Source organism: Salvelinus alpinus, chromosome 8 (genome assembly GCF_045679555.1).
Source record: "Salvelinus alpinus chromosome 8, SLU_Salpinus.1, whole genome shotgun sequence".
In the NCBI taxonomy this organism is placed as follows: Eukaryota; Metazoa; Chordata; class Actinopteri; order Salmoniformes; family Salmonidae; genus Salvelinus; species Salvelinus alpinus.
The window spans coordinates 45,267,447-45,295,331 of NC_092093.1; the positions used below are offsets into that span (position 1 = coordinate 45,267,447).

The 27,885-nt window shown below is 41.7% G+C and overlaps 2 protein-coding genes across 4 annotated transcripts; one reads left to right on the plus strand and one right to left on the minus strand.

Annotated features, from left to right (window-relative positions):
- Positions 1-536: 536 nt before the first annotated feature.
- Positions 537-19,317, plus strand: LOC139583207 (transport and Golgi organization protein 1 homolog). 3 transcript variants are annotated; one of them, XM_071414040.1, is made up of 26 exons: positions 552-765; positions 2,038-2,171; positions 5,155-5,211; positions 5,345-6,194; positions 6,477-6,542; positions 6,633-6,766; positions 8,497-8,622; positions 8,751-8,772; positions 8,909-8,985; positions 9,091-9,168; positions 9,297-9,407; positions 9,856-9,927; positions 10,044-10,148; positions 10,266-10,382; positions 10,567-10,648; positions 11,721-11,773; positions 11,897-11,987; positions 12,065-12,203; positions 12,386-12,578; positions 12,767-12,834; positions 13,149-13,237; positions 13,652-13,714; positions 16,906-16,980; positions 17,086-17,132; positions 18,160-18,508; positions 18,665-19,317. In XM_071414040.1, exons 1-26 carry the CDS (start codon positions 645-647, stop codon positions 18,922-18,924), a joined length of 3,579 nt encoding a protein of 1,192 aa, XP_071270141.1. In that variant the 5' UTR covers positions 552-644; the 3' UTR covers positions 18,925-19,317. The 3 variants fall into 3 exon arrangements, 2 of the variants coding, with proteins under 2 accessions (XP_071270141.1, XP_071270142.1); XR_011676509.1 differs by lacking the exon at positions 18,665-19,317 and having other exon boundaries at positions 537-765; positions 13,639-13,714; positions 18,160-18,252; XM_071414041.1 differs by lacking the exon at positions 13,652-13,714 and having other exon boundaries at positions 553-765.
- Positions 19,318-19,894: 577 nt separating this feature from the next.
- Positions 19,895-27,191, minus strand: aida (axin interactor, dorsalization associated). The gene is made up of 9 exons (XM_071414042.1): positions 26,852-27,191; positions 26,001-26,067; positions 25,665-25,718; positions 24,252-24,306; positions 24,080-24,143; positions 23,731-23,834; positions 22,546-22,668; positions 22,218-22,338; positions 19,895-21,263 (listed from the first exon to the last, which is right to left on the minus strand). Exons 1-9 carry the CDS (start codon positions 26,956-26,958, stop codon positions 21,167-21,169), a joined length of 792 nt encoding a protein of 263 aa, XP_071270143.1. The 5' UTR covers positions 26,959-27,191; the 3' UTR covers positions 19,895-21,166.
- Positions 27,192-27,885: the final 694 nt, after the last annotated feature.

Genomic DNA, 27,885 nt, shown 5'->3' on the forward strand with positions numbered 1-27,885 from the left:
CATTACCGTCATTGAGGGTCCTCCCAAATATGAGTAAAATGATGTCCTCTGTTTAATGGGGTGATTGTAGTCTATTCGGGTGGGAGTGGCTACTATTTTGATAACAGGTGAAACAAAAACAACTGGATCGGCAACCCTTAGCTTCGTCCAGCAACTACGCTTTTGTATTAACATTTATTTGATCAATTCTGACTTTTACAGGTTAATATAAACGTAGTTTATAGCCTATCCTGGAAATGTGAGTCCTATCTATCCTCTCTGTTTGTTTTGGTACCCAGTGCCTGAAAAACAATGAACATGTGCTTTTAATGTATCATAATAAATATGTGATAGTCAGATAGTCCAATTGAATGGAGAAATCGAATGGGATATTGCGCTCACTTGTCAGTAAACTTGTGGACTGTTTAGTTCTATCCAACAAAGACGTGATAAACCCGAATCAGAACGTATATTGTGACGCAATAAGACGCTTTTATTATGCGTTCTGGTTTCATGTCTTTGCTCTTATTTTTGACATTGTCTGCCCAGATTTTGATATTTGCCTCTACGATCAACATCCTGCGAATTGTTCCAGCCTTGGATTTGCTGACGTTTAGGATTCATCTGCTCATGCTCGAGCAGAACCAGCCAGCCCAATTGCCAACATGGCTGTAAATATTTATTATGTATACATTTTTATTTTATGTATTCATAATTTCATACCCAAAGCCGCAGTCGAAAGGAGCTTCTCCGACTTCAAAAGATGTCCAGACGAGGAATGCAGTGGTAAGTACTTGGCGCTAAACTCAAGCGAACTTTCAGGATGCTTCCATCTTTCCATAGATAGCTAGCTTGACCGGCGTTGTCATTTCAAAGGGATAAACTCGGCTAACCTAGCGCAACTGTCGTTAACGTTAGTTGTAAATACTGTAATGAAACAGTTAGTTAGCAGGTCTCGAACCCTCGACCTTCTAGCCCGAAGTCCGGCGCGCTATCGATTGTGCCGCAAAAGCATGCTCGTGCGGCAGAGTCGATTTCCGCGCTTATAACCCCAGGGTCGTTACACTACTCCCTCCTTTCAAAAAGCGCGCCCTCACGCTAGCTTGCGACTCTACGTCTTACAGGAACGCGCTCACCGGCCAAGCACACACACTGTCGTGGATGCAAGTTCCGATCACTTCTGACACCAATGTAATGGCACAGTGTGGAGCAGGTCTCGAACCCTCGAACTCCTAGCCCAAGGTCCGGCGCGCTATCGACTGTGCCGCAAAAGCATGCTCGTGCGGCAGAGTCGATTTCCGCGCTTATAAAGCCAGGGTCGTTACACTACCAATGCATAATAACCTAAGCTTGCTTAGTTGTAGCCGAAGCGAAGTCTCGGCCTGTGTTGGCTACTGCCTGACTAGTTGCCAAATTCTGAAACTATATTAACTGTGTTTCTGTAGTAACTACGTTAGTAGCTTGCACAAGCTTTCGGCCTATATATTTTCTTGAACCCAAAGGCAAAGCCACACAAGGGCCCATAGCTAATCCAAACTTGTGAACATTGACTAACTAACTACATGACAACTTGCCAATTGATCTGACAGTCTTCTTAGTTAACTAACTAGCTAGCTACACACAATAATAGAGATGTGAGCTTAATTGTAATCAACTACTATAGTTACTTACTAAACAGACCATAAATATATCATACTTCTGTGTTGGCTTAGGAAGCAAATTGCAAGATGGTGTATAGGCCTGGTTAGCTATAAAGCTAGCTATTGTTGACATAAAATACTGACATGTCATTAACCCCTCTGCTTGCAAGTTCTTCTCTTTTTACATCTACCTTATCAAGACAAAAATAATATTCTATTTAGCCTTAATGCTTGGCTTTCCTTTTGGATACTCTGGCTCTGTAAATGGAGAAGCAGATAAAACAAGGCTTACTTTAGTGATATGTATTCTATTCACGCCCTGATTGTGCATGGGGCACATAGGGTGGACGCTGAGGTAATGGGCTGGAATCTTTGGTAGGCGTGAAACAACTGATCTTTGAATCATTCCTCTCCACAGTGCTCCTGTGTCGGGGCAAAGCTTTCAACGATTTCACCGGACCAGACTGTCGGTTTCTGTCATTTAAAAAAGGAGAGACTATATATGTCTACTATAAACTGTCAGGCCAAAGGACAAATATATGTGCAGGGAGTGTAAGTATGAGTTAATATTAAATTACAGTACCTGTCAAAAGTTTGGACACACCTACTCATTCAAGGGTTTTACTTCACTATTATTCTACAATGTAGAAAATAGTAAAGACATCAACACTTTGGAAAACACATGGAATCATGTAGCAACCAAAAAAGTGTTAAACAAATCAAATATATTTTAGATTCTTCAAAGTAGCCACCCATTGTCTTGATGACTGCTTTGCACAGACTTGGCATTCTGTCAACCAGCTTCATGAGGTAGTCACCTGGAATGCATTTCAATTAACAGGTGTGCCTTATTAAAATGTTATTTGTGGAATTTATTTCCTTCTTAATCTCACGAGTCACCAACCCTGATCCGGTAGCACCCCCCCCCCCCCCCCCCCCACTGAGTAGCATAGCTAGCATAGCGTCACAAGTAACTTGTAGCATCTAAATATCATTAAATCACAAGTCCAAGACACCAGATGAAAGATACAGGTCTTGTGAATAAAGCCACCATTTCAGATTTTTAAAATGTTTTACAGGGAAGACACAATATGTAAATCTATTAGCTAACCACGTTAGCAAAGGACACGATTTTTTTACTCCCAACAGTTTTTTCCTGCGTCAGTAGCTATCACTAATTCGACTAAATAAAAATATATATAGCCACTAACCAAGAAACAACTTCATAAGATGACAGTCTGATAACATATTTATGGTATAGCATAGTTTTTTTTTTGAAAAATGTGCATTTTTCAGGTATAAATCACAGTTCTACATTGCAGCTGCAATCTGAAATAGTGCTTACCCAGCCAGAACAATTACAGAGACCAACGTCATATAACTAATTACTCATCTTAACACATTTCAGAAAAATACACAGCGTACAGATATTGAAAGCCCAACATCTGGTGAATCCAAACAATATTTCAGATTTATTAAATGTTTTATAACGAAAACAAAATGTAGCGCTAAATTAGCATAGCTATACCAGGCAGATTCGGCTGGGCGCGCACGGCCAGTTCACATGCACAACAGATATGATATAACATCGTAAATTGGGTCTTACTATGGCTGATCTTTCATCAGAATGTTGATCAAAGTGTCCTTTGTCAAGATGAGTCGTTGGTTCCGTTCAGAATTGTTCCTTTCCCACTCCATTTAGCACAGGTACTGGTCGAGTGGCACGGATCTCTCAAACGTAAATAAAATCAGACAACGGAACATCGCAAAACTCCCGAAAAAATTCTAATAATCTGATTAAACTATATTGAAAAAACATACATTACGATGATATGGTCACATGTATCAAACAAAATTCGACACGGAGATAGTTTTCATCCATAACGCCAGCAAAACAGTACACAATCGCAGCTCCAACTCGTGCGAATCAGAAAACCGGAAGTTGTCGGTCACGCCAAAGAAATAGGTCTTATTTCACGTCAGTACCAGATAAACAAAGAATTTCTCCTCTGACGTCCTCTTGACACCCAGAGGAAGGCGAATGAAGTGTGTTTCTGGTCATAGGGGTCATGACCATATATAGGCAGAGCGTTGAAGCGAGCATAGACTTCTTGCATTCTACTTCTTGGTCAGGGAAAGTGCTGTCAAATGACTTGTGTATCACTCAGAGACAAAATTGAAACGGTTTTAGAAACTAGAGGTTGTTTTCTATCCAATGGTATTAATTATATGCATATAGTAAGAGCAATAATTGAATAAGAGGCAGTTTAATCTGTAGAGCAAATTATGCTAATGCGAAAACAGCACCCCCTGTATTCTCAAGAGGTTAATGCGTTTGAGCCAGTTGTGTTGTGACAAGGTTGGGGTGGTATAGAGAAGATTTGGTAAAAGACCAAGTCCTTATTATGGCAAGAACAGTGCAGTCGCAAAAAACATCAAGCGCTATGATGAAACTGGCTCTTATGAGGACTGCCACACGAAAGGAAGACCCAGCGCTACCTCTGCTGCGAGTTAACTGCACCTCATATTGAAGCCCAAGTAAATGCTTCACAGAGTTCAAGTAACAGACATAGCCCAACATCAACTGATCAGAGGAGACTGCGTGAATCAGGCCTTCATTGTTGAATTGCTGCAAAGAAACCACTACTGAAGGACCCTAATAAGAAGAAGAGACTTGCTTGGGCCTAGACACACGAGCAATGGACATTAGACTGGTGGAAATCTGTCCTTTGGTCCTTTGGTCTGGTTCCAACCTTCGTGTCTTTCTGAGATGCAGAGTAGGTGAACGAATTATCTCCGCATGGGTGGTTCCCACCGTGAAGCATGGAAGAGGTGTGGGGGTGCTTTGCTGGTGACACTGTCTGTGATTTATTTAGAATTCAAGGCTCACTTAACCGGGATTCTGCAGTGATATGCCATCCCATGTGGTTTGTGCTTAGTGGGACAATTATTTGTTTTTCAGCAGGACAATGACCCAACACACCTCCAGGCTGTGTAAGGGCTTTTTGACCACATTCACCCGACCTCAACCCAATTGAGATGGTTTGGGATGAATTGGACCACAGAGTGAAGGAAAAGCAGCCAACAAGAGCTCAACATACTGTATGTGGGAACTCCTTCAAGACTGTTGGAAAAGCATTCCTGTTTCAACAACACAACATGCATTATGCTACACCCGCAATTACATCTGCTAAACACGTGTATGTGACCAATAAAATTTGATTTGATTTGGGCTTCTTTGAAGAATATCAAATATATTTAGATATTTTTTTGTACACTTTTTAGGGTTTACTACATGATTCCATATGTGTTATTTCATAGTTTTGATGTCTTCACTATTATTCTACAATGTAGAAAATAAAGAAAAACCCTTGAATGAGTAGGTGTGTCCAAACTTTTTACTGGTACTGTATATGATAACATTGCAGTCTAGAAGGAATGTTGAAGCTTTTTCTGTTTTGTTAACATGTTTCATTCTCTGTTTTGTTTCCATTTCTTACAATGGGTTGGTAACCGCTTTGGTTACTTCAATAAGGACCAACTCGTAATCAATCACATATACACTGAAAAAGAATTGGAGATTCCTGCTGAGGTAAGTCAATAAATAGATATAGGCCTAGTTCACTACTGCCAATGCATCATCGCTTAAAACATTGTCTGGAATGACTGAACTTCTTTCTGAAATAGGTAGTATGACTCAAACAATGTTTTCTTTTTCTTTTCAGGAAACCTACATTGTTTGCTTTGACACTGGACACGATAAGTTTGACAGTTATGACATTGATTCACTGTTAGGTTCCTCTTTATTGTTAATAGACAAGGAGGAATCAGTGCAAGTAACCACAGAGACTTTGTACCTTAACAAAAGTGCTGAGAGCACCACGGTGGAAGTGGATGAGCCTCCACCTGAAGTGACACTGTTAGAAAATGATGAGATTGATAGGGATGTACCTGAGGACACAGAAAGTCTATCTGAATTTGGGTCAGAGCAACCCAATAATTATACACAAACCGATGTTGTATCCAGTGATGTGTTGGATGTGGTCCAACACGACGAGGCTATTGACATAGAACCTGAGGTGCATGAGACTGAAAATGATGCTGAAAGCCACACGCCCTCACTTAAAGATAAAGTTCTGGATCCCCTTCCAAACAAAGAGGCGGAATACAGTAACAATGTGTTGAGGCTGAGACTATTGCTAGACCGCTGCAAGGAGGAGGATATGGAGCGCCTCCAAAAGATTCTAGGTCCTCAGAACCTCTTTAGGTTGGAGTTCCTTTTTTTTGACCTGGAGCTGAAGGCTGCCCGGCGGTCCCAGACAAACGTCAGTGAGGACATTGAAACGGTGCTGGAAGCCATTTTGGAAGGCTCTGAAACCCCAATCCTGGATGAGATTGAGAGGATGCTGGATGCCCATGAGAACGCTGACCTGCAGCAGGAGGCTGGTGAGTTTCTTGAGGAAGCTTCCATCTTGGACGACTTCCAGAAATTGGTGTTCACCCTGCGTCAGAAGTACTCAACGGCCAGAAACAGTGCTCCCATGGTAGTGGGCAGTCAACTACACCCTGACACAGGTAATAATGCTTTTTTTTCAGTTTATGTTCAAGTCAGAGTATAGGAGGATTAAAACCTTTTGTTAAATAAATATTTGGAAAGTCTCATACATTGCTAATGACATGATAATAATGCCTGGAGATTTGGTTTGCAGAATAAGCTGTATTTAAGAAATGCCCAAGAAGTACAACAAAGTAAATAGTAATCTGTTGACAGAACAAATACACTTCCTGACAATGCCAGTTAGATTGCAATGCATGAACATTTACTCACTGTTTGAACCTCTCTGAATGTTTCAAAAGATGGGGATATGTCTGAAAATACCTTGGACATGGGACTTAGCGTAGACATGGATCACCCTCCCTCAGGTAGGTGTTCATTATACTTCCCTACTTTTGAAATTGTGGTGAGATGTAAACTGTATGCATTAACCTAATTTGCTTGTGCTGTATTTCCAGGACCTCTGGAGTCACCTGCTGTCACTGATTTCCATGAAGATGAGCAGAGTGGTTCATCATTCGTATCAGTGCTAATTTTATCTGGTCGTCTCGTCACCCTGTTTTATGAGTATCTTGGAATATATGGTGTTATGGTAAGTTACTTCATGTATTTCTCTCTTGTGAATGGGCTTTCCTTCCTATTGTAATTGACTAATTGCCTGCATGTAGTGCTTAGGACTCAAGTATTCATACTTATTTTATTATTGCTGGGACAATGCATGTATTATTTTTATTTGGGGGGCGGCATTTGCCATGCTGACAGCGTTACCCAACCCTTCCCCTTTTTTCAACTGGTAGTTCCGTTAAATTAAACGTTCCAGAACGTAAAAACGTACTAAATGCAGCCCAGGTTCAGTGATCCTTTCCCATTTTTTTGTTGACTTGTTCTAGTGAAGTGTAGACTGAAGTTAAGTGTCCACAGCCGGTGTTTTGCTTATTGAGTGGGATATAAATGATACCCCGCTCGTTTTAGCAGGCTTTGTGCGTTTTGCTTAGAAAGTAATCACGTTCAGAACTCTAAAAGGAGGCTAGTAGACATGTTTTTGGCGAAGCAGAGCCAGCATTGGCAAGCTAACCTTCAAGCTTAGGTTATAGTAGCTAGAAAGATAGGTACATATTGTCCTCTCCTGGGTAAAGAGAACCACGATGAAGGATCCTCTCCAGTAGTCGACTGCGTTGATCAGTTGGTGAAATGAGGATTTTCGGGTTTACGCAAACGAGTTGCATTGCAGGTCACAAGCCAAACTAACTAGATAGCCAGCTCAACTGTCAAAGTAACGTACAGTAGCGATGGATTCGGAAGAAACAACCCCTTTACCCACTTTGCCCCTGATGACAGAATCTGATCAACTGTCTGTCTTGTACTGTCTTGTACTTCAATATGTAAGTAGTTGGCTACAATATAGCTAGCTGGCTAGTCAAATCAAATCAAATCAAATTTTATTAGTCACATACACATGGTTAGCAGATGTTAATGCGAGTGTAGCGAAATGCTTGTGCTTCTAGTTCCGACAATGCAAGTCTTAGGCCGCCGCATGGCTGGCTGGCTAGCTACATTGAAACTGAATCTTGTTGGCAACTTAATTTGGCCTGTCCTCTTCCTCATTTAAAAAATGTCTCACTTTCCAGACTAGCAGTATCCGTTCTTCCTATATCTGGGTCTAAGATCGAGAGGTGCCTTCAAGTTGTTGAATTTTGCTTTGACAACTTCCCCTTACATAACTATCACTTGAGGTTACATACCATTAAAATCTACATGTGGCTCATGTCTAGTGATATGTTATGTAATCATCTGTTTTGTTTATTGGCCATTTTACAGGGTGACAGGCTACATGATGCAATCTTTTGCACTCTAAATCCACATAGGCCTAAGGCTTGTTAGTTAGATCCACTCTGTGGTGATTAATTTAGCCAATCCCTGAATTTCACTGAGCGACTGCGATGGAAGTTCTTAATTGTGCAAAGGTCACCATGGTTGGACAGTGGTAGGGCCCCAGTCCAATCCAATCCCCATTAATTACATCAGGTCAAGGCAAATCTTCTCTCCATTGATTTTGATCAACAACAAAGGTTATAGGCTACATCTATTTCTAAACCCACCTTGATTTGATCTGAAGATATGCCTCTGCATTGACTGAGAGGGTGCTCAGTGGGATAACCATTAGCCATGCTTGTAAACAGAACACTGGAATGCCTGATGGTTTAGTTCAATGTTTTTAACATCACTTATTTTCTTCTGTCATCTCAGCCCAGCTATTACCCAACTTATTTGCTAAGCCTGACATGTGCTATAGTAACACTGATTGGATCTGTCTCTCCCCAGATGGTCACCAGCCTGCCAGAGCACTGGAAGCCAGGTCCAGACTTCTACGGCGTGTCCTGTGAACCCGTGCTGGTCACTGCAGGTGCCGGGGTCATCGGCTTCCTCTTCTGGAGGAGCATTCTATCTGTAAGTCGTTGTTGCACAGTTACTGCTTTCATAATTTCATTATCTGATTGCTTTATGTTATTCTATGATGTATTGTATGCTACCGTTGAGGAGGCTGTTTGCTGCCACTTTTCTTTTCCTTCTCACAGGTCAAAAGCAAGTCATATCTAAGTAAGTTCATCTCTCTGGCTATTTAGGGTGCATAGTGAATCCTCATTCATATTGCTTACAGGCTGGTGTTCTTGTCATGTGTAAACCATGTCTGATTTCATACTCTTGTCATGGTTTTTATTCGCTACTGAAAAAGAAATGGTGGACAGGATGAAAAAGCTTGAACAAGAGAAGAAGGAGATACTCCAAAAGGTCGCTGAACTGCAGCAACAGGTAAGTTGCAGAGACTTTTCACTGACTAAGATCCAGACTTTTGAGTTCAATGTGAATTAAGGTACATAATGTTTTGACAGTATATTTCTACTGGGTTCCCCTCAGGGCGAAGAACTTAAAGAAAAGCAAAAGCTGTCTGAAAAATCTGCCACTTTATCTCTGGAAAAGATCCAGGAATTGGAGGTGAGTCTCTAAAAAATATTATCTTGATCACATGTCATTGTCATGCTGACAATTATTAGATTTTTTATAATTTTTTTCTTCTCCATAGTGTTTAAATTGACTACGCATTTTCTTTTTCTGTCCAATAGAATATTGTGCAAGAGATGGAGAGACAAAATGAGCGCCTGGACGAGGAAAATAACTTACACGCCATATCCTTTGACAAAGAGCGGGCCAATACTGCGAAACATGAAGATATGGTGAGTAGTATTGAGCGATTTAGCTGTAATCAAAATGTTTCAGAACAACCAATTCTCTGACGTCGGTTCAATTATTTGAATTCCATTAAGTTCGTTTATTATGTGAGCTCAATGTGCCGTTTCTCTAGAGAGAAATCAAATCAAGCACATACTTCGGGACGTTGTAGTTTTCACTAAACTATTCAACATAGTTTAGTGCAGAAAATGTGGTAATTGACTAAAATGACCACAATCCATTGCACCTACAGCTGCATGGACTTGCGCGGGCAAACAGAGAGAAAGGGACAGCCTGCAAATGAGAGAGAGACACCCTAGAGAGCAGTTGCTTTCGTGATGTAGACAGCATAGGCATCTACTATTAGCCAGCTACTATCCTAAATAGGATGGCTCGTTGATGAGGACCGAGAAAGATGGTTGTCATTATGCTTATCATTATCTTTGCCCATAGATGTCCGAAATGGACAAAACCATTGAGAAGTTGAAGCGCAGCAAGAAGAAGACCCAGGATGCACTGTCGAAGGTATAGGTCATATAAGTGAACATGCCCAATGAAAATATGTCAAATATATTAACATTGCAACAATCAAATGTAAAGTGTTTATTTCCTTTTAATTATCCTTATCATTGAATCTGTAGTCTACCATTCTGATGGATGAAGCCAAGCTCCGCGAAGATGCCCGGAATGTCCAGGTCCAGGTTCTGGAGAAGGATATTGCCACCCTGAAGGAGGAGAACCTCTCGGTGAGTACCAATATGGAACAACGATTCACACTTTAAGCCTCATGACATTGTGTAGGACTCATTGGCCATGCAGGGCCTGCATTGCACCGTCCTGATGACCTAATTTCCTTGTTACAGCTGCACCATGCTGCCAAGTTGTGGGAGGAGAAGCACAGGGAGACAAGCGAGCAGATCAAAGTCTACCAGAAGTCCCAGAAAGACCTGGAGGATTCCCTCCTTCAGAAGGACCACAACGTAGAGTTTCTTTTTTACACGTTACGATATTGTTACACACATCAATTCCTGTTCACACCTTCTCAAATGCACCCTGATGACAAAGAAACATGTCACCTGTATTATGTTCCAAAAAAATACTTCTTGACTGATTCCAGGGGAAAAGTGTAATGTATCAATTGGTGGTTCTCAATCTCTCTGGCAGGTTCTATCTGACCTGCTAGGAGACCTGGAGGCCTGCGATGACCTGAAAGGTGGAGTTGTTGCTAACGGGGTAGCCTCTAACGGTAAGTCACCTGACACGGTGTCCTATTCAGAGGAGGCTGGTGGGAGGAGCTATAGGAGGACGGGCTCCTTGTAATGGCTGGAATGGAACCAAATACATGTAAGCAGTGTGCTTGACTCCGTTCCATTTATGCCTTTATAGTGAGCCAGTCCTTCTATAGCTCCTCCCACCAGCCTTCTCTGATTAGGATACTGTCATGTGATTTGGTCTTATGTAGCAAAATTTGAAATTGTGTTTTTTTACATTGGATTAAAGTAGAGACTCGGAGCATCAAAATGGTATATCATACACTACAGTTGAGGAACAATGGGAAAGTAATTCTGCTTTGAAAGTTGATAAACTTGTAACCCATACTGGAGAGCTCTTCTTTGTCTATACCCATTCAGCATTGTTCACACATATTGTTAGCTAGCTAACAATATGCTTTATTTTGCAATGAGAAAACGACTCTCTGACAAAATTAGAAACTTATATCTGAAAATGGTTTCCCTTAGTTTGAAGATGTATTCAGGAGACAGGTGTTTTATACAACAGCCTTCTATGTGTTCTATTTTCGACTGCCTCTGCATATTTGCAATCAAACCACAGAATTTTCTCCATCTCCTTAGCTATCATACTCTGCTTCCACCGGACAGTCCACTGATTTCAAAACTTGGGTCTCCTAAAAGTGGAGAGCATCTTTCAAAAAAGCTGCGTTAGAAAGGGTTACTTACACATACTGAGAAGCTCATGTTATAGACAGAAGCTGGCTACATGGCAGACCAATCCGAACTCGTTTCATGGCGCGTCCAGCTCATCCATTATCTCAGCCAATCATGGCTAGAGGGAAGGTTCCTCACTTTTTCCGTGGCTAAACTAACTCTGCTCATAGTTGACCATTTTTATTCGTATTTACGGATGGCATACAAGTTTGTTATTAAGGCACATGGAAGTTCACGTACCAGAAGGCATTTTGCCCCCAAAAACACATTTTGATAGTTATTCATTCAAATGCCTCTCCCGTGAAGTATTGACGCGCGACATACGCCTACTTTCCTGAAACGTGTCACTGTGTTTACAATTATTTGTTTCAGACAAGCAGACCATCATCCAAAACCGCCATAAGCAAATGATGGATGTCTCTCGGGTAAGACTGAGTTCTTTCTTGAACGGACCCAGATTTCTGTGTACCTGAAGGCAGGTAAAACTTGTGCTCAGAACCAAGAAGTGTGTCAACTCTTCCACTAACTGTTGGAAGAACTTTCCACAGGTCCAGACCACTCTGTCTGTTGTGGAGGAAGAGCGCGATCGCTTCATGACCAAGCTGCTGAGCGAAGAGAAGTCCAGGAAAGAGCTGGAAGGTATGTCCCAGCAACTAGAATTTGATATGCATCACTGCCTTTTCTCTCTCAACACTATCAACTTGTTTTCACCACAGAGCAATTTCAGAAGCTGGAGCATGACATCTTGTTGGTGAAAAGTGACAAGAACCACCTGGAGAACCAGTACAAGACCCTGCAGCAGAAGAATGACATCATGACAGAGATGTACCAGCAGAAGGAGAACGCTTTGCAGCAGTAAGTGGAATCAGAAGCAGTGCAGTTCATGTGTTAATACCATAGTAGGGTTTGTTCTCCATGGTTCCACAGCATGTAAAAAAAACCTTTTTTCCTTGTCTTTTACTGTATTCTTTTACTGTGAGGTTTGAGGTTTTCAAATGGTCTTTAAATAGTTTGATTTAATTTGTGTCGCCTTACAGGAAGCTGACCAAGGAGGAGTTTGAGCGCCCCAACAAGGAAGACCGGCTGACGGAGATGGACGGCAAGGCCCTAGAGGAGGAGGTCAAGGTGTGTAGGCAGCGCGTTAAGGAGATCCAGGACGAGCTGAGATGGACCGAGAAGTTCTACAAAGCTCAGATCATTGAGCAGGAGCAGAAATCTCACGAGAACTGGGTTTGTACAATATGACTTTATTAGTCCATTTGTTAAAGAAACAACAAATGTCTCATATCTCAACCCCCATTGATGGCACATACATTAGGATCAGGACATTTTTTTTGAAGTCTTCTGTTTGGCCAGTCATTTGTAAGGTGAATTTAGTCCAAAACAGGAGATTTTAAATGTCTCTTCTTTCTCTCTAGGTGATTGCACGCGCCGCAGAGCGAGCTCTGTTCGACGAGAAGAAGGAAACAACTAACATTCGTAACTTGTGAGTGCAACACTAATACAACAGACTCAATTGGGCTATACCAAAGCAGGGCTCACCTATTGCTCACTCAAAATGGAGACAGGCAGATCCTTTCATTTGTTTTGTTTTTTGGTCAATCTCACATTTACTTTTTGAATTAGTCATAATAGTAAAGTAAAAAGAGGCACATTGTGAACCAAAGGTTGCACTGCCAAGTCGAAGGGCCACAAATGCAAGTGTTTTGGTCACAGTTTTGCAATGCAGTAAGCTGTATTAGTCTAGATTTGGAGGTACAGTATTGAGAATCTAAATGCCTGTTCTCTTTTTCACCCTAGACTGACTGACATGTCCAGCAAGCTGAATGAGCTCTGTAGGCCTCTGTTCAAGCCCACCCCTGGGATGGCTCCCATGCCTCTCCGACGAGGTAAGAACCAATCCTCAGTTCACGTTATTTAGTACTGGCACGTCTGGGGTGCATTCAGTAAGGCAAAATCGTCAGAACATAACTTGCAGGTAGAAATGAAATGAATAGGGCTGATATGACTCTATTCTTGAGGACAGAGAATCATATTTCTATCTGAACGTTCTGTAACGTTCCTGACCATTTCTATTGTCTTGTCGGTTGGATATCATCTGTGACTGCGTTTCAAATTAGATCTTGGACTTTTTGACTGTCTGATACCTCATCTGCTGTTTGACGTCCACCCTCTGAAATGCATGTTTTCCTGGGGTTTTGATTTGAATTCCTTGTAGCTGGTCCAATGTGGAGAGACTGAGAGTGGTATTTGGCTGAGTGTTTTGTTGTTAAATGGTTTTGCTAAACAGGTGATTCGTACAGGCCCTGTAAGAAGTTCACGGGTGCCCCCCCCTCCCCCTGTGGGGCGAAGGAACAAGCCCTACCGTGAGTCTCCTGAACCCACGCTCCGGACAGCCTTGGCCCTGATTGGCCAAGCAGTACCATCCCTCAGCCAATGAACCATCCCCCCCTTGTTCACCCTTGTATGCCCTGACTCCCCGCTTCTTTTTCACCTCTCCCTTTTCCCTGTCTTTACCTCCGCTGTGGTGTTTCAATAATTTCCCTTATTTTTCTTCCTACTGCTCTCATCCTGCTCCTAGTTGGTACCCATTTGACCGTTTCCTCTTCCTAATGTTTGTCTTCTAATTACGTCCTCTCTGATTTTCGAAGACATTCTTTCCTGTCTCTTTCACTGCCATTTTTTCTCCCTCTACTGCCATATCCATCTTTCTCACCTGTGTTTGCGTGTCCAGACGATCCAGAATGTTCCCATGCCTTCGTTTGCTTTCACAATTTGGAATAACCGCTCTTGCATCCCTCTTGCTCTTTCAGTACTATGGTGGTGTTTTTGTTGTGTTCAGCTGTTGTGAGATCATATGTGTGTGGCAACTCGTTAGGTTACTAAAGCTTCAGCCTTTGCTTTCCCTTGTGGGATTACTGCATTCCATACATTTGTATATATATATATTTAAAATATACACTACCGTTCAAAAGTTTGGAGTCACTTAGAAATGTCCTTGTTTTTGAAAGAAAAGCATTTATTTTTCAAATTGATCAGAAATACAGTGTATACATTAATGTGTAAATGACTATTGTAGCTGGAAACGGCTTTTATTTTTTACATGTTATTTTTTAAATGGAATATCTACATGGGCGTACAGAGGCCCATTATCAGCAACCATCACTCCTGTGTTCCAATGGCACGTTGTGTTAGCTAATCCAAGTGTATAATTTTAAAAGGCTAATTGATCTTTAGAAAACCCTTTTTGCAAGTATGTTAGCACAGTTGAAAACTGTCCTGATTTAAAGAAGCAATCAAATTGGGCTCCTTTTAGACTAGTTGAGTATCTGGAGTATCAGCATTTGTGGGTTTGATTACAGGCTCAAAATGGCCAGAAACAAAGCACTTTCTTCTGAATCTCGTCAGTCTATTCTTGTTCTGAGAAATGAAGGCTATTCCTTGTGAGAAATTGTCAAGACACTGAATATCTCGCACAACGCTGTGTACTACTCTCTTCACAAAACAGCGCAAACTGTCTCTAACCAGAATAGAAAGAGGAGTGGGAGGCCCCGGTTCACAACTGAGCAAGAGGATAAGTACATTAGTGTCTAGTTTGAGAAACAGACGCCTCACACGTTGAGGAACTGGCAACTTCATTAAATAGTACCCGCAAAACACCAGTCTCAACGTCAACAGTGAAGAGGCGACTCCGGGATGCTGGCCTTTCAGAAGAAAAGTCTTTGTTTCTGGCCATTTTGAGCCTGTAATCGAACCACGCAGCCGTTATACTGCTCAGAAAGGAGACACGTTCTGTCTCCTAGAGATGAACGTAATCCTAACCGACTTGCCAAAACTATAGTTTGTAAACAAGAAATTTGTGGAGTGGTTGAAAAACGAGTTTTAATGACTCCAACCTAACTGTATGTAAACTTCCGACTTCAACTGTATATACACATACACACAGTACCAGTCAGAAGTTTGGACACACCTACTCATTCTAGGGTTTTTCTTTATTTTTACTATTTTCTACATTGTAGAATCATAGTGAAGACATCAAAACTATGAAACAACACATATTGAATCATGTAATAACCAAAAGTGTTAAACAAATCAAAATATATTTGAGATTCTTTAAAGTAGCCTCCCTTTGACTTGATGACAGCTTTGCACACTCTTGGCATTCTCTCAACCAGCTTCACCTGAAATGCTTTTCCAACAGTCTTGAAGGAGTTCCCACATGCTGTGCTCTTGTTTGCTGCTTTTCCTACACTCTGGGGTCCAACTCATCCCAAACCATCTCAATTGGGTTGAGGTCGGGTGATTGTGGAGGCCAGGCCATCTGATGCAGCACTCATCACTCTCCTTGGTCAAATAACCCTCACACAGCCTGGATGTGTGTTGGGTCATTGTCCTGTTGAAAAACAAATGATAGTCCCACTAAGCGCAAACCAGATGGGATGGCGTATCACTGCAGAATGCTGTGGTAGCCATGGTGGTTAAGTGTCCCTTGAATTCTAAATAAATCACAGTGTCACCAGCAAAGCACCTTCACACCACACCCCCTCCATGCTCCACGGTGGGAACCACACATATGGAGATCATTCGTTCACCTACTCTGCGTCTCAGAAAGACACGAAGGTTGGAACCAAAACTCTCAAACTTGTACTCTTCAGACCAAAGGACAGATTTCCATCAGTCTCATCTCCATTGCTCTTGTTTATTGGCCCAAGCAAGTCTCTTCTTTTGGGGGTCCTTTTAGTAGTGGTTTCTTTGCAGCAATTCAACCATGAAGGCCTGATTCACGTGGTCTCCTCTGAACAGTTGATGTTGAGATGTGTCTGTTACTCTGAAGCATTTATTTGGGCTGGTAACTCTAATGAACTTATCCTCTGCAGCAGAGGTAACTCTTGGTCTTTCCTGTGGCGTTTCTCATGAGAGCCAGTTTTATCATAGAGCTTGATGGGTTTTGCGACTGCACTTAAAGAAACTTTAAAAGTTCTTGAAATTGTCCAGATTGACTGATCTTCATGTCTTTAAGTAATGGACTGTCGTTTCTTTTTGCTTCTTTGAGCTGTTCTTGCCATAATATGGACTTAGCCCTATTTGGTAAAAGACCATCTTCTTTATACCACCCCTACCTTGTCACAACACAACTGATTGGCTCAAACGCATTAAGAAGCAAAGAAATTCCACAAATTTAACTTTTAACAAGGCACACCTGTTAATTGAAATGCATTCCAGGTGACTACCTCATGAAGCTGGTTGAGAGAATGCCAAAAAGTGTGCAAAGCTGTCATCAAGGCAAAGGGTGGCTTCTTTGAAGAATCTCAAATATTATGATACTGGTACTTCTAGTTCTGGAAGAATAATATCCTATCATGACATGACCAAACATTTTCCTCGGACTGCAAATAGACCAGACTTTGCTATAAATAGATGGTAGCATGAACCAGTAACGTGGTCTAGAGTCAGGTGCCTAATGACAACCAGGAGAGCCAAGGTTAGCATTCTAGAAGATTTGAGAATATTGCAGTGTTTTACGTTGATATATCACCGTGTATTTATTGTCCAACAGGACCACGACCTCACTCTGACCCTCACGGCCGTCATTACTCTCCGTACCACAAACACCCAGTGGCTGCTAGACCTGGTAGGGATTGTATTTTTTGTCAATGAGGGTTGATGTGGTATTATTCCCTAATCGAGCCCTTATCCTATATCTCCTCTAATCATTCTTCCCTTTGTTCCTCCACAGACACCATGGCCCCACGTACATCCTCACCAAGCAATCTGGGCAGCTCGGTAAGTTTCAGTCAATTTGAGACAATGTGCATCTCTCCCCCTGTTCCTCCATCATGTGGGTGTGTTTGCACTAAACAGACCGCTCCACTAGAGTCACAGGCTGAGGCCCAGGCCTCCACAGAGAACCCAGAGGCAGTGAGTATTATGTTCGAGGCAGCGGTGGCAGGGATGCGGATGTGTGTGTGAGCATGCTTACCCCAGCCGTGGATCAGTGGCTGGAGTGGCAGTCAGCTGGGTAGTGGCGTCACAGGGTTGTCAGACTTAACATTGCTGGCTTGATTCTGACATGCGTGGTTGCTTGTTTTAAGGCGCTTACTGACGGCTGCGGTAAACTGAACATTTCTGCCTACCGTGTGTAGATGCCAGCGGTCCCGGTTGTTGTCAGCTCGGCGGTTGTGATTAAAACATTGGTTGGTTGGTTGGTTGGTTGGCTAGAAGAACTCTGCTCATTGGTCAACCATGCATATTTTGAAGCCTTGAGCGTAGAGCCAGCGTCGCCGCTCACTGGAGTGAGTACCACGAATGGCGCCACTTGCGAAACTGCTTGCGTTTTGCCGCCCTACTCCCATTGAAGTCTGAAGACCTTTGCCGCTTCCCGTGGCCCGTCTGTAAGCTCCTTTTATATTTTCCCTAAATTACAACACCCTCCCTCTGACCCCCATTGAATGAATTGGTGACACTGTTCTACAAAGCCATAACTTCAGCACAACTACATGATGGATATCTCAAATGTGTTATCATTTAAAGCTGTGTGTGTTTGAGGTTAATGCTTTGTGGAAACGGTCCTGATTCTGAATCAGTGTGTGGAACTTGGTCGTGTGATTCTTGTGGGACTGTGTAACTTGACTTATTATTGTGGGATATTGTTGTCTTTCTCACCAGTGCATAATTGTTTGTTTTGTTCTAACCTAACGAAACTGTTTGAATCAGATGAAAGGGTCTCTCATTGTTGGTGCCAGCAGCAGGGCTACAAGCACAATGGACCTATTGCTATTCTTTGTTTTAATATTTTTTTGTGTTCCTCCAGAACTCTCGACCTCAGGGTCCTGGCTCCCTGCTGGTCTCTCCCATCAGCTCCCCCCTCGACTCAAGCCTCAGACCAGTCATCAGCCATCCCTCCGGACTCTGCCACCGTCCTCTTCCCGGACCCCACCACATCCCTCCTCCCCCACCCTTCATGCCTCCCGTGTACCGACCAGACAACGGACACTCAGGCATGATGCCTCCTGGACCCCCACCGCCTAACGGACACCTGCCTAGTCCCACGATACCACCCGGACATCGGCCTCCACCTCCTGGTGCTTACGGTCCCTCTTCCCCACACAACCGGTACCTTCCTCCACCTTCTCACTATGGACCGGTGCCTCCTCCATTCGGTAGGTGGTGAATTCTGGCCGCCAGCTTTTATCTCAAGTTGAGTCTTTGCTATTAGTATTTCAGTTGTGGTTAGCAATGCTATTGTTATGTTGGTACTACAGTGTTATATTTGTATGTTCATTTTTCCTTCTACCCTCCTATGGCCCGACCCATAGGACCCCCACATACCTACGTGCACTATGGACCACTTGATCACTCCATCCCACTCCGACACCTGCCCCCTGGGGTGGCCCCATTCCCTCCTCATGTCGGCCCCAAAGACTTCCCTGTGCAGCCACAGGTCCCACATGGCCATGACTCTTCAGTGGGCCCCCAGCACGGCGCTGGCCCCCAGGGCCAGGGGCAAGACTACAGCTCCCAGCAGGCAACAGCTGCCCCCCAGGACTCAGTCAGCTCTGCCATGGCAGAGCCTTAGACACCTACCAACCGTTAACGACCTGGCTACATTTAATCAACCACGATTCATCTCTTTATTTTTTCCTTTTAATAGGCTGAAAATAAATATCATATGATATACTTGCAAACAACAGAAGTATCTAAAAAGTTAGTGTTCCTATTAAAGCATCAGAAAATCAATGTCTTATGTTTCGTGTCTGAAATGTAATAATGACTTGAAGAGGAGTAGAACTGAGGCTTGTTACTCTGCAAGTCCTATTGTGCAATAACATTTCTATTGTATGACTGAAGATTTAAGTTTTTCAAAGGGTATTATGTTGATTTTGTATTAATTTCACAATGTTATCATGGTTTCCTGTGGAAATTATTCAAAATAAATGGACCCCAAGCTTTTGGGTTGCTTGATCGATCATTTCAGAAGTACCATATTATCTTAACTCTTCCCCAAACTCTCTTCAGAATGAACTGAAAACGACCGAGTTTGCGAAACCCTGCTCTAGTAACAGTAACAGTGCAGGTAGACTGAACAGGGTTTGTCATCACGTTTTCCACATTGTTCCAGGTCTGAATTGACATTGTACATTTCTACAGTATGTGACACCATAAATGGAGTTACTGAAGGTTAATCATGATGACTAAGTGGATTTTCTGTCGACACCCAACACTTGAATTTGCTCTCTTTGTACATGCTAACAATAACTGCTACAGTAATACCCATCTGTTTATTCCTGATTTAAGTGGGTAATTCTGGTAATTACTATGGGCACTCCTGCAAAGCCTTCACTAGTCTTACGCGGCAGTGGCTATGTTAGTGAGAATCAAATATGTGATTCATTATGACTAATTGATCTACGAATAATGTGTCGTTTATTTTATGATGCAAGGTCATTTGTATATCAGTCAGCAGTCACCTGCAATGTCAAACAAGCCCAGTGAACATTTGACATGTTAGGTTTCGCTCCTTTATTAAGTGTAAAGAAGGACCACTATTCAAACAGCATTTTGTTTATTAAAAATGAAAGCAGTGTAAATTGTCACTGATTAGTGTCTCTTAATGCCGTGAGCAAAACATCTGGGAACTCAGAAATCGCCGACTTCAGTGTGTTCAAGACAACTGGGACCTCTGAAAAAAACAAGCTCCGACTGGGAGAAATCTTTTGAGTCATCCAACTCGGAATTCCACGTCGGGAACTCTGGCACCTTTCTAGAGCTCTGACTTTCCAACCCGATGATCACTGACGTCATGATTTGACCAAATTTTTTTCAGAGTTCCCGGTTCTCTTGAAAGCACCATAAGTGTATTCAGTTAGTGCCATTACAAAAAAAAATTATAAAAAGGAGACAATGTTTTAATAGTGGTTAGCCAGTGTGGCCTTGATGGGAACAGCATTCAAAACAAAGGTAAAAGTCAACTTCAGTTACAATGCAGCATCCTTTTCAACTCCCTTTATAACAGGATGACATCATAGCATCTCAGAATCCTTTTTGAATGCTAAAAAAATGCATTCTTCCTCCCATCTTTGAAGTAATCACACATCTAATGTGATAGATTAAAGCAAATATCCCAATATATTACTTTTACCTATTAAATAACGCCAGATCAGGGATAAGGATGTAAGTAAATGAACAGGGCAGTTATATATTTTCACTGTGGCAGTGACAGCACCAGGATATGACATCATCAATAGATCGCTTGAGCACCTATGACCATGTTGATCCTCTTTCATCCCCAAAGGGAAAGGCAGAGGAAGACTAAAGACGAGGCTGGTTGTTTGACATACAGTACCAATTGCTAACTCAACTCTTCTTTTCCATTGAGCGTCATGCAGAGAGGAGAAAAAAAGTGATCGCTAATTGGCACCAGAGGGGTCAAATACTGCATTTTGTAGCTTTAAGTTTATGGTTTAGGCAGCTTGTTGGCCGTTAGCCAAATTATCTTTTCTCAACAAGTTCAAATCACGTGAATGCATCCAACTGGTATTTACGACTTCACAACTTGTAAATTCCCACCTCCCACTTGGTTACGAAGCAGCATTATACAGTAGTGTGTTGTCACCGCTGTAGTTAATATGTGTCATCCAGAGCCGTCCTATCACAGAGTTGAGGTTGTGGCATTTGGGCCTGCTGGGTTTAGTATTGCTGATGTGAGTGGAGGCGGATAGGGAGGCGGTACCCCAAACTTTGCTGGATGTCTGATGACTACAGTGGAATTCTGTGGCGCTTCTGCTTTCTTGATGTGCTCTACTCTGTGACCTCGGTTATTAATCTTTGTGCAACGTCTGGTGGAGGTGGAGATAGAGTGGCTTCTTGGTCAGGAGCTGGAGCTTCTTCCTCTTGAAGTCAGTAGGCTTCTTGTACCTGACATCCGATGGCATAAATAAGTGATTAATTCAAACGGTATATTCAAAGGGCAGACTGAACCAGAACCCCCCCCCCAGAAAAATAGCTAAAATCTGAGATTCTCAAAATAAATAGTTATCAAATTTAATTTATTTTCAATAAAATAGTGAGTACATTTAAAGAAAGTTAATCTGGAAAACACAAATTGTGTCACTCACAACAGGACCAGGTTTGATCTCATCCATTTTATTATTATATATTTTTTAAATCTGTTATTTGACCCGGTAAGTTGACTGAGAACACGTTCTCATTTGCAGCAACGACCTGGGGAATAGTTACAGGGGAGAGGAGGGGGAATGAATGAGCCAATTGTAAACTGGGGATTATTAGGTGACCGTGATGGTTTGAGGGACAGATTGGGAATTTAGCCAGGACACCAGGGTTAACACCCCTACTCTTACGATAAGTGCCATGGGATCTTTAATGACCTCAGAGAGTCAGGACACCCGTTTAACTTCCCATCCGAAAGACGGCACCCCACACAGGGCATTGTCCCCAATCACTGCCCTGGGGCATTGGGATATTTTTTTAGACCAGAGGAAAGAGTGCCTCCTACTGGACCTCTAACACCACTTCCAGCAGCATCTGGTCTCCCATCCAGGGACTGACCAGGACCAACCCTGCTTAGCTTCAGAAGCAAGCCAGCAGTGGTGTGCAGGGTGGTATGCAGATCCATTTCCATGAAGGAAAAACATTTTGTGCTTGTAAACCCCTTCTTGGGTTTATAGTGCTTGAACTCAAAGAAAATAGCTGTCCCTGGAACATGAACAAGGATTCAGGATTAACGATTGTCTGCCCAATCCCTCTGCAAGGATTTGAACATAAACTGACACTGTATTAGCTAAATATTACATGATACTGGCTAAATAGAGGCCCCACTACTAATTCAGTAGAAATAGAACGTTTGACTACCTTTTGGTAGTCTCGATATGTCTCTGGATCTCAATGTCTACGCTGAAGTGAATGTATGTGTCCTCCTTTCGGGTTGCCACAGGTGTGTCTTGCACTGGGTTCAAATCAATGCCACTGAAATCTGTTGGGAAACAAAACGTTCAGATTCACTTGGGCTGTTCTGCAGGAATAAATTATATTTATAAAAATGTACTGTCAAGTGTCAACTCAACAGAGATAATTATTTAAACATTTTTCTAGATTATCACTGTTTCAGACCTTACCATTTCAGATGTGAAGGTAAGCAACTCATCTCAGCAATGTAAACAATGTAGCCTACATTTAGTACCTTTCACACTAACTGTCATGTAGGGATCAATGCATTGCCCAGCATCTTTCAGCCCAATCTTGTCAATCTTTATTGTGAGCAGCGACATCCTGGGCTCTGAGGGTAACCGTGGCAACAATGTACCTGTTGGAGACATGAAAACTGTAACTTTCTAAAGATACAATAATTGCAGAAAACATTCCCACGTTCCCAGAACTAATGCAGCTGAAATCAAGATAATGGTACCGTCCCAAATGGAACCCTACTCCCTATATTATTATACCTTGATTTCAACAAGGAACACAGACTGAGACCAAGGTCTCTTTTACAGCTGGGCCCTGCGTATACATGTTTACACATACAGTTTATGTACAATGATTAAGAAACTACACAAAACGATCACACAAAAAAATACAGCAGCAGATTGTTACATTTACACATAGGTTATTCCCCTAACAGCACAAGAACTTGCATTACCCGAAGCAGTTACAAGCAAAACAAAAATAAAGATCCTACAATACATGTTTAAAAGGGGCAAGGGGGACAAGTTCACTACTATAGTGCACTACTTTTGACAAGGGCCCATATTGCACTGCATAGGGAATCGGGTGTTATTTGGGACGTAACCAGTGTCTATACTTACAGATCCTTGTTCAAGTCATTACTGTCAGCAGTATTTTACTTATACAATAATAGGCAGCAGAAGAAGTTGTAGACTGACTAACAGATAAGGCTAAGATGACATACACGTTTTGGTGAATGCTTATAAAAAAAATACATTGTAAAGTAGATTCAACAACTAAAGCTATCTAGTAGTAGTAGGATAGGGTTTTTGATAATAACACACTGTCCATTAGTAGGAAATCATATTCATGCTACGACAAAACTATAAAAAGACATAGACCCATTCAGACCCATGCTAGCCCCTTACTTCTCAACCAAACCATACCTTGCAAAACTGTGAATGGAGCAGGCAGTGAGGACAGAGCGACGAAGCCATGCAGAGAGACAGGGAACAGAGGAGACAGCAATCACAAAGGCACTCAAAACAGGGCCACAAAGCAAAAAAAGATAACCATGGCAAAATGACACAGTCAACAGATTCAGAATAAAGACCAATGATTATGAATGCTCTATATACACCATAGATTACAAATAAAACACAGTATTTGTTGAGTACTTTGCAAGTACTTTGTGAGTACTTACCTGGTACTCTGTTGGGAAAGGACTCTGGGGAGCCTGCTCCTGTAGCAGCATCCTCCTCTTCTTCCACCTCCAAGTTCTCCTCCTCCCCTGGGGCAAGGATTCTCCTGAATGTAAGATTTCATTCATTAGATTACTTGTTTTGAATATTTACAGGCTCAGCATGATGTTAGGAGATTAGATCATTCAGATGGGGAAGCCATTGTTGAATTTTTAGTAATACCGTTTGCTTTACTCCATAATTTGCTCTGATTTGTTCTGATTATTGTGTACTTAAACAAAAAACTCTGTATTTACATTGGGTACGACAATAATTGGCCTGCATTGTGCTGGTTCATCGATCTTCATTTACCTCAAGGGCACTGGCTGCACATCAAAAGGAAAATCTTTGTTATACGTCAAAATACTCTTGATAACTGTTGAGAGAAAAGCACAATTAACACATTACATTGCCAAAACATTCAACTACTGATGAATAAAGCATTCAGATGTTGACGAAATCATATTCTTCCTAGTATACATACTGATTTCACGTTTCTTCATATCTTCCAACTTGAACTCCTCCTGAGATTGTGTGCACTAAAGGAGCAAAAGAAGATGAAAAATGTTGAAATGTTCAAGAATTTGCTGAAGACATGAATAGATTTTGGAGCCAATTGTCACAGCCTTGGAACATCTGACAACTCTGACAAAATCTTCATGTGATTCACTGATAAGGTTGTGTTACAGAGTTAAATGCATATCATAGAAGGTTAAGAATTAGAAATCATAAAAAAACAGAATGAGTGTAACATCATGTAATCATACGTTAGTCATAACACAGACACTGAATTTTCATCAATATGATAATTGGCTGGCGAGCCGGAACATGTCCACATACACACTTAATTAGATGAATACTCAAGACAAAGGAGATGAATGTGGACTACAGGAAAAGGAGGACCGAACACACCCCCATTCTCATCGACGGTGCTGTAGTGGTGCAGGTTGAGAGCTTCAAGCTCCTTGGTGTCCACATCACCAACAAACTAACATGGTCCAAGCACACCAAGATAGTCGCGAAGAGGGCACGACAAAACCTATTCCCCCTCAGGAGACTGAAAAGATTTGGCATGGGTCCTCAGATCCTGAAAAGCTTTGACAGCTGCACCATCGAGCGCATCCTGACTGGTTGCATCACTGCCTTGTAAGGCAACAGCTCGGCCTCCGACCGCAAGGCACTATAGAGGGTAGTGCGTAAGGCCAAGCTTCCTGCCATCCAGGACCTCTTATACCAGGTGGTGTCAGAGGAAGGCCCTAAAAATTGTCAAAGACTCCAGCCACCCTAGTCATAGACTGTTCTCTCTGCTACCGCATGGCAAGCGGTACCGGAGCGCCAAGTCTAGGTCCAAGAGGCTTCTAAACAGCTTCTACCCCCAAGTCACAAGACTCCTGAACATCTAATCAAATGGCTACCCAGACTATTTGCATTGCCCCCACCCCTCTTTTACGCTGCTGCTACTCTCTGTTTATTATCTATGCATAGTCACTTTAATAACTCTACCTACATGTACATATTACCTCAACTAACCGGTGCCCCCGCACATTGACTCTGTACCGGTACCCCCTGTATATAGCCTCGCTATTGTTATTTCACTGCTGCTCTTTAATTATTTGTTACCTTTATTTCTTTTTTTTGTTGTATTTTGTTCTTAAAACTGCATTGTTGGTTAAGGGCTTGTAAGTAAACATTTCACTGTAAGGTCTACCTACACCTGTTGTATTCGGGGCATGTGACAGATAAAATGTAATTTGATTTGACATCACAGATTGGTATTGGATGTATTCATCACCTCGCCTATAGACAGTTCAACACTGATGCATAGGTAGAAAGAGAGCATTCATTTAGTGGTCTTTTACTATAAAACAATAAGTATTATTGTATGAGAGGTACAAACCTGCAAGGCAGAGCTCCTCATCTCCAGGCATGTTGCAAACTTCCCTAATGTTTTCTAAAAAAAAGAAAAAAAAAAAAATCATGTTTCCTCACATAATTAGGGTACCACTGAATGTCAAACCTTTTTCTGTCAATAACTATGTTGTGGTGAAAAACTGTATCTTTCAGCTATAAAAAGAAGGCATATGAAAATCTGCATAGGCTACATGATAGTGAGATAGAGGAAAGTGAGGTTGAGGTAGCCTAAGCCAATAAGTAGTCATTAATTCACCCAGTGTTGAATAGAAGTATTCATTAATTCACCTGGTGTTGAAATTAGTCTGAGAAAAGTATGTACCTTCTGGTCCTCTGTGAAGTCAGACGGGTTTGTTGACTGTACTTCTTTCTGCAGCTGCCTTGCGAGTCTATATACATATAAATGAATAGAAACATCAGTTAAATGCATATTCTTAATCAAGTTAAACTAATAGTTCCCAAAATATGGAAACAATATGTTAACAAATATGCTGAGTAAAAATTGTTGTAACCTACAGCGCTAGTCATCGTTGAAGGCGTCTAAGAATGGGTGTTGTGGCAATAAAATAATCAAATGCATTGTTCTCATGCCCCCTCCTGGGCCAAGAGAAGAGGTACAGTAGCCTCAAAATTATCATGATTGTCATTCCTGTGTAATACAGTATACTATTTTAAGATACACTTATTTAATAATGTCTTGAATATATCCTCATTTGTTTTTGTTCATCAGCAGCAGCCTATGACACATCCACAGATCAGAGCTCCACCCATAAGAATAGGAGGGTGTGGCAGATAATGTCCCTTTGCCCATATGAGTGTCTTGCTCTGTCATATAAATTGCATTTTCAGAATGCATCAACCCAAATTCTAATTGTGATTTATAAACTAAAATGATAGCAACACTGTAACAGACGCAAATTGACTTCCCATCTTTGTGACAATGTAACGCCAAGAGAAAATAGTTACAGTTACACCACATCAAAGATCATGCATGGCTTTCTATTGCTGATGGTTTTTAGATTTGCTGGCTTTCCTGATACTTCATGAAAACAATAATGATATATTTTACTACATATTTCGAGATGAGCAGTGTAAACATCATCTTGAATAGGTAGTAAGATGCAACCATCCTTTCTCATTCTTCTAACCACTGTGACAGGTGATGCAACTTACATTTGGTACTCATCTATGGCCTCTACTAATTGTCCCCACGAATCAAAGTCCGTGCCTTTTCTGAAACTCGCGTGCCATTTCTGGATAGTCTTGTTGACATCAGACATGTTCACCGGGTGGAGTTGCACAAGACGTTTCAGGTTAGCATCGCCGATATGGGCTACTATGTCCCTCGCCGCGTCATTGTATCCTAGTAGTTGTGCTACTGTACTGAGGCTTTCACATAAACCTGTGATAGGCCTACCAATAGTTGATACAGTAACGATCCCTTCTGCGTTCTCACCTAAACCTCTATCCGTAAACGAAGGGAAGTCCCGCCTCTCACAATATGCAGTAGAGTCACAGATAAAAGATTGAGACAGATATTTCACCGGATATATGAATGTGAAGCATCCGCTTGGCGTTTCCACTTACTAATATGGTAGTGACTGGAAGCCCACTGGCCGGCAGTAGGAGAAGATGGAACGAGATGGATTTTGGCCGACATTATGCAAATTTCCTCATCGATTAAACATTTGATTTAAATACAGTTTTCTGTTCCCAAAACGAATATCTGTCATGAACAGAGTGGACCAAGTTTTGTAGACTGTACCCTTTGCAAAAGTGTTTAAAAATCGCGTTGTTTGAAATGAGTGCAAAGGCGAATTGAGTTATTGCACAGGCGCACTTCACAGAGTAGACGTTCCCTAACTGAAATATGCAGATAAATGCTAGCTCGTGCTTGGTTCTACCCACCTCCTTGCTTGTTCTGACAACTGTGACTAATTTGTAAACGACATACTGTTATCTATTGTGGTTTATTTATAAAACATATTTGGTATATTCAGCAAGTGTAGGTATTTTTTTTTATTTAAATTTTTAATTATGAACAACAAATACAAAAAAAACTGAAATATTCAGACAAGAGTACATAAACCTAAAAGTATTACATATCAAGATAAATTTTCAATATGTTAAATACTTTTATGGTGCGTATTGCTTTTTTGTTTTTACATTTACTGATAATTTCAAAATAATATTTCAATTCTATCTTA

Coding starts and splice junctions, on each gene's coding strand:
- LOC139583207 (XM_071414040.1), top strand. CDS start 645: ATGGCTGTAAATATTTATTATGTATACATTTTTATTTTATGTATTCAT. Junction 2,172..5,154: donor CAAATATATGTGCAGGGAGT/GTAAGTATGAGT, acceptor TACTTCAATAAG/GACCAACTCGTAATCAATCA. Junction 6,543..6,632: donor CATGGATCACCCTCCCTCAG/GTAGGTGTTCAT, acceptor CTGTATTTCCAG/GACCTCTGGAGTCACCTGCT.
- aida (XM_071414042.1), bottom strand. CDS start 26,958: ATGTCTGATGTCAACAAGACTATCCAGAAATGGCACGCGAGTTTCAGA. Junction 25,719..26,000: donor ACTTCACAGAGGACCAGAAG/GTACATACTTTT, acceptor TCTTTTTTTTAG/AAAACATTAGGGAAGTTTGC. Junction 22,669..23,730: donor CTTTCCCAACAGAGTACCAG/GTAAGTACTCAC, acceptor TGTCTCCAACAG/GTACATTGTTGCCACGGTTA.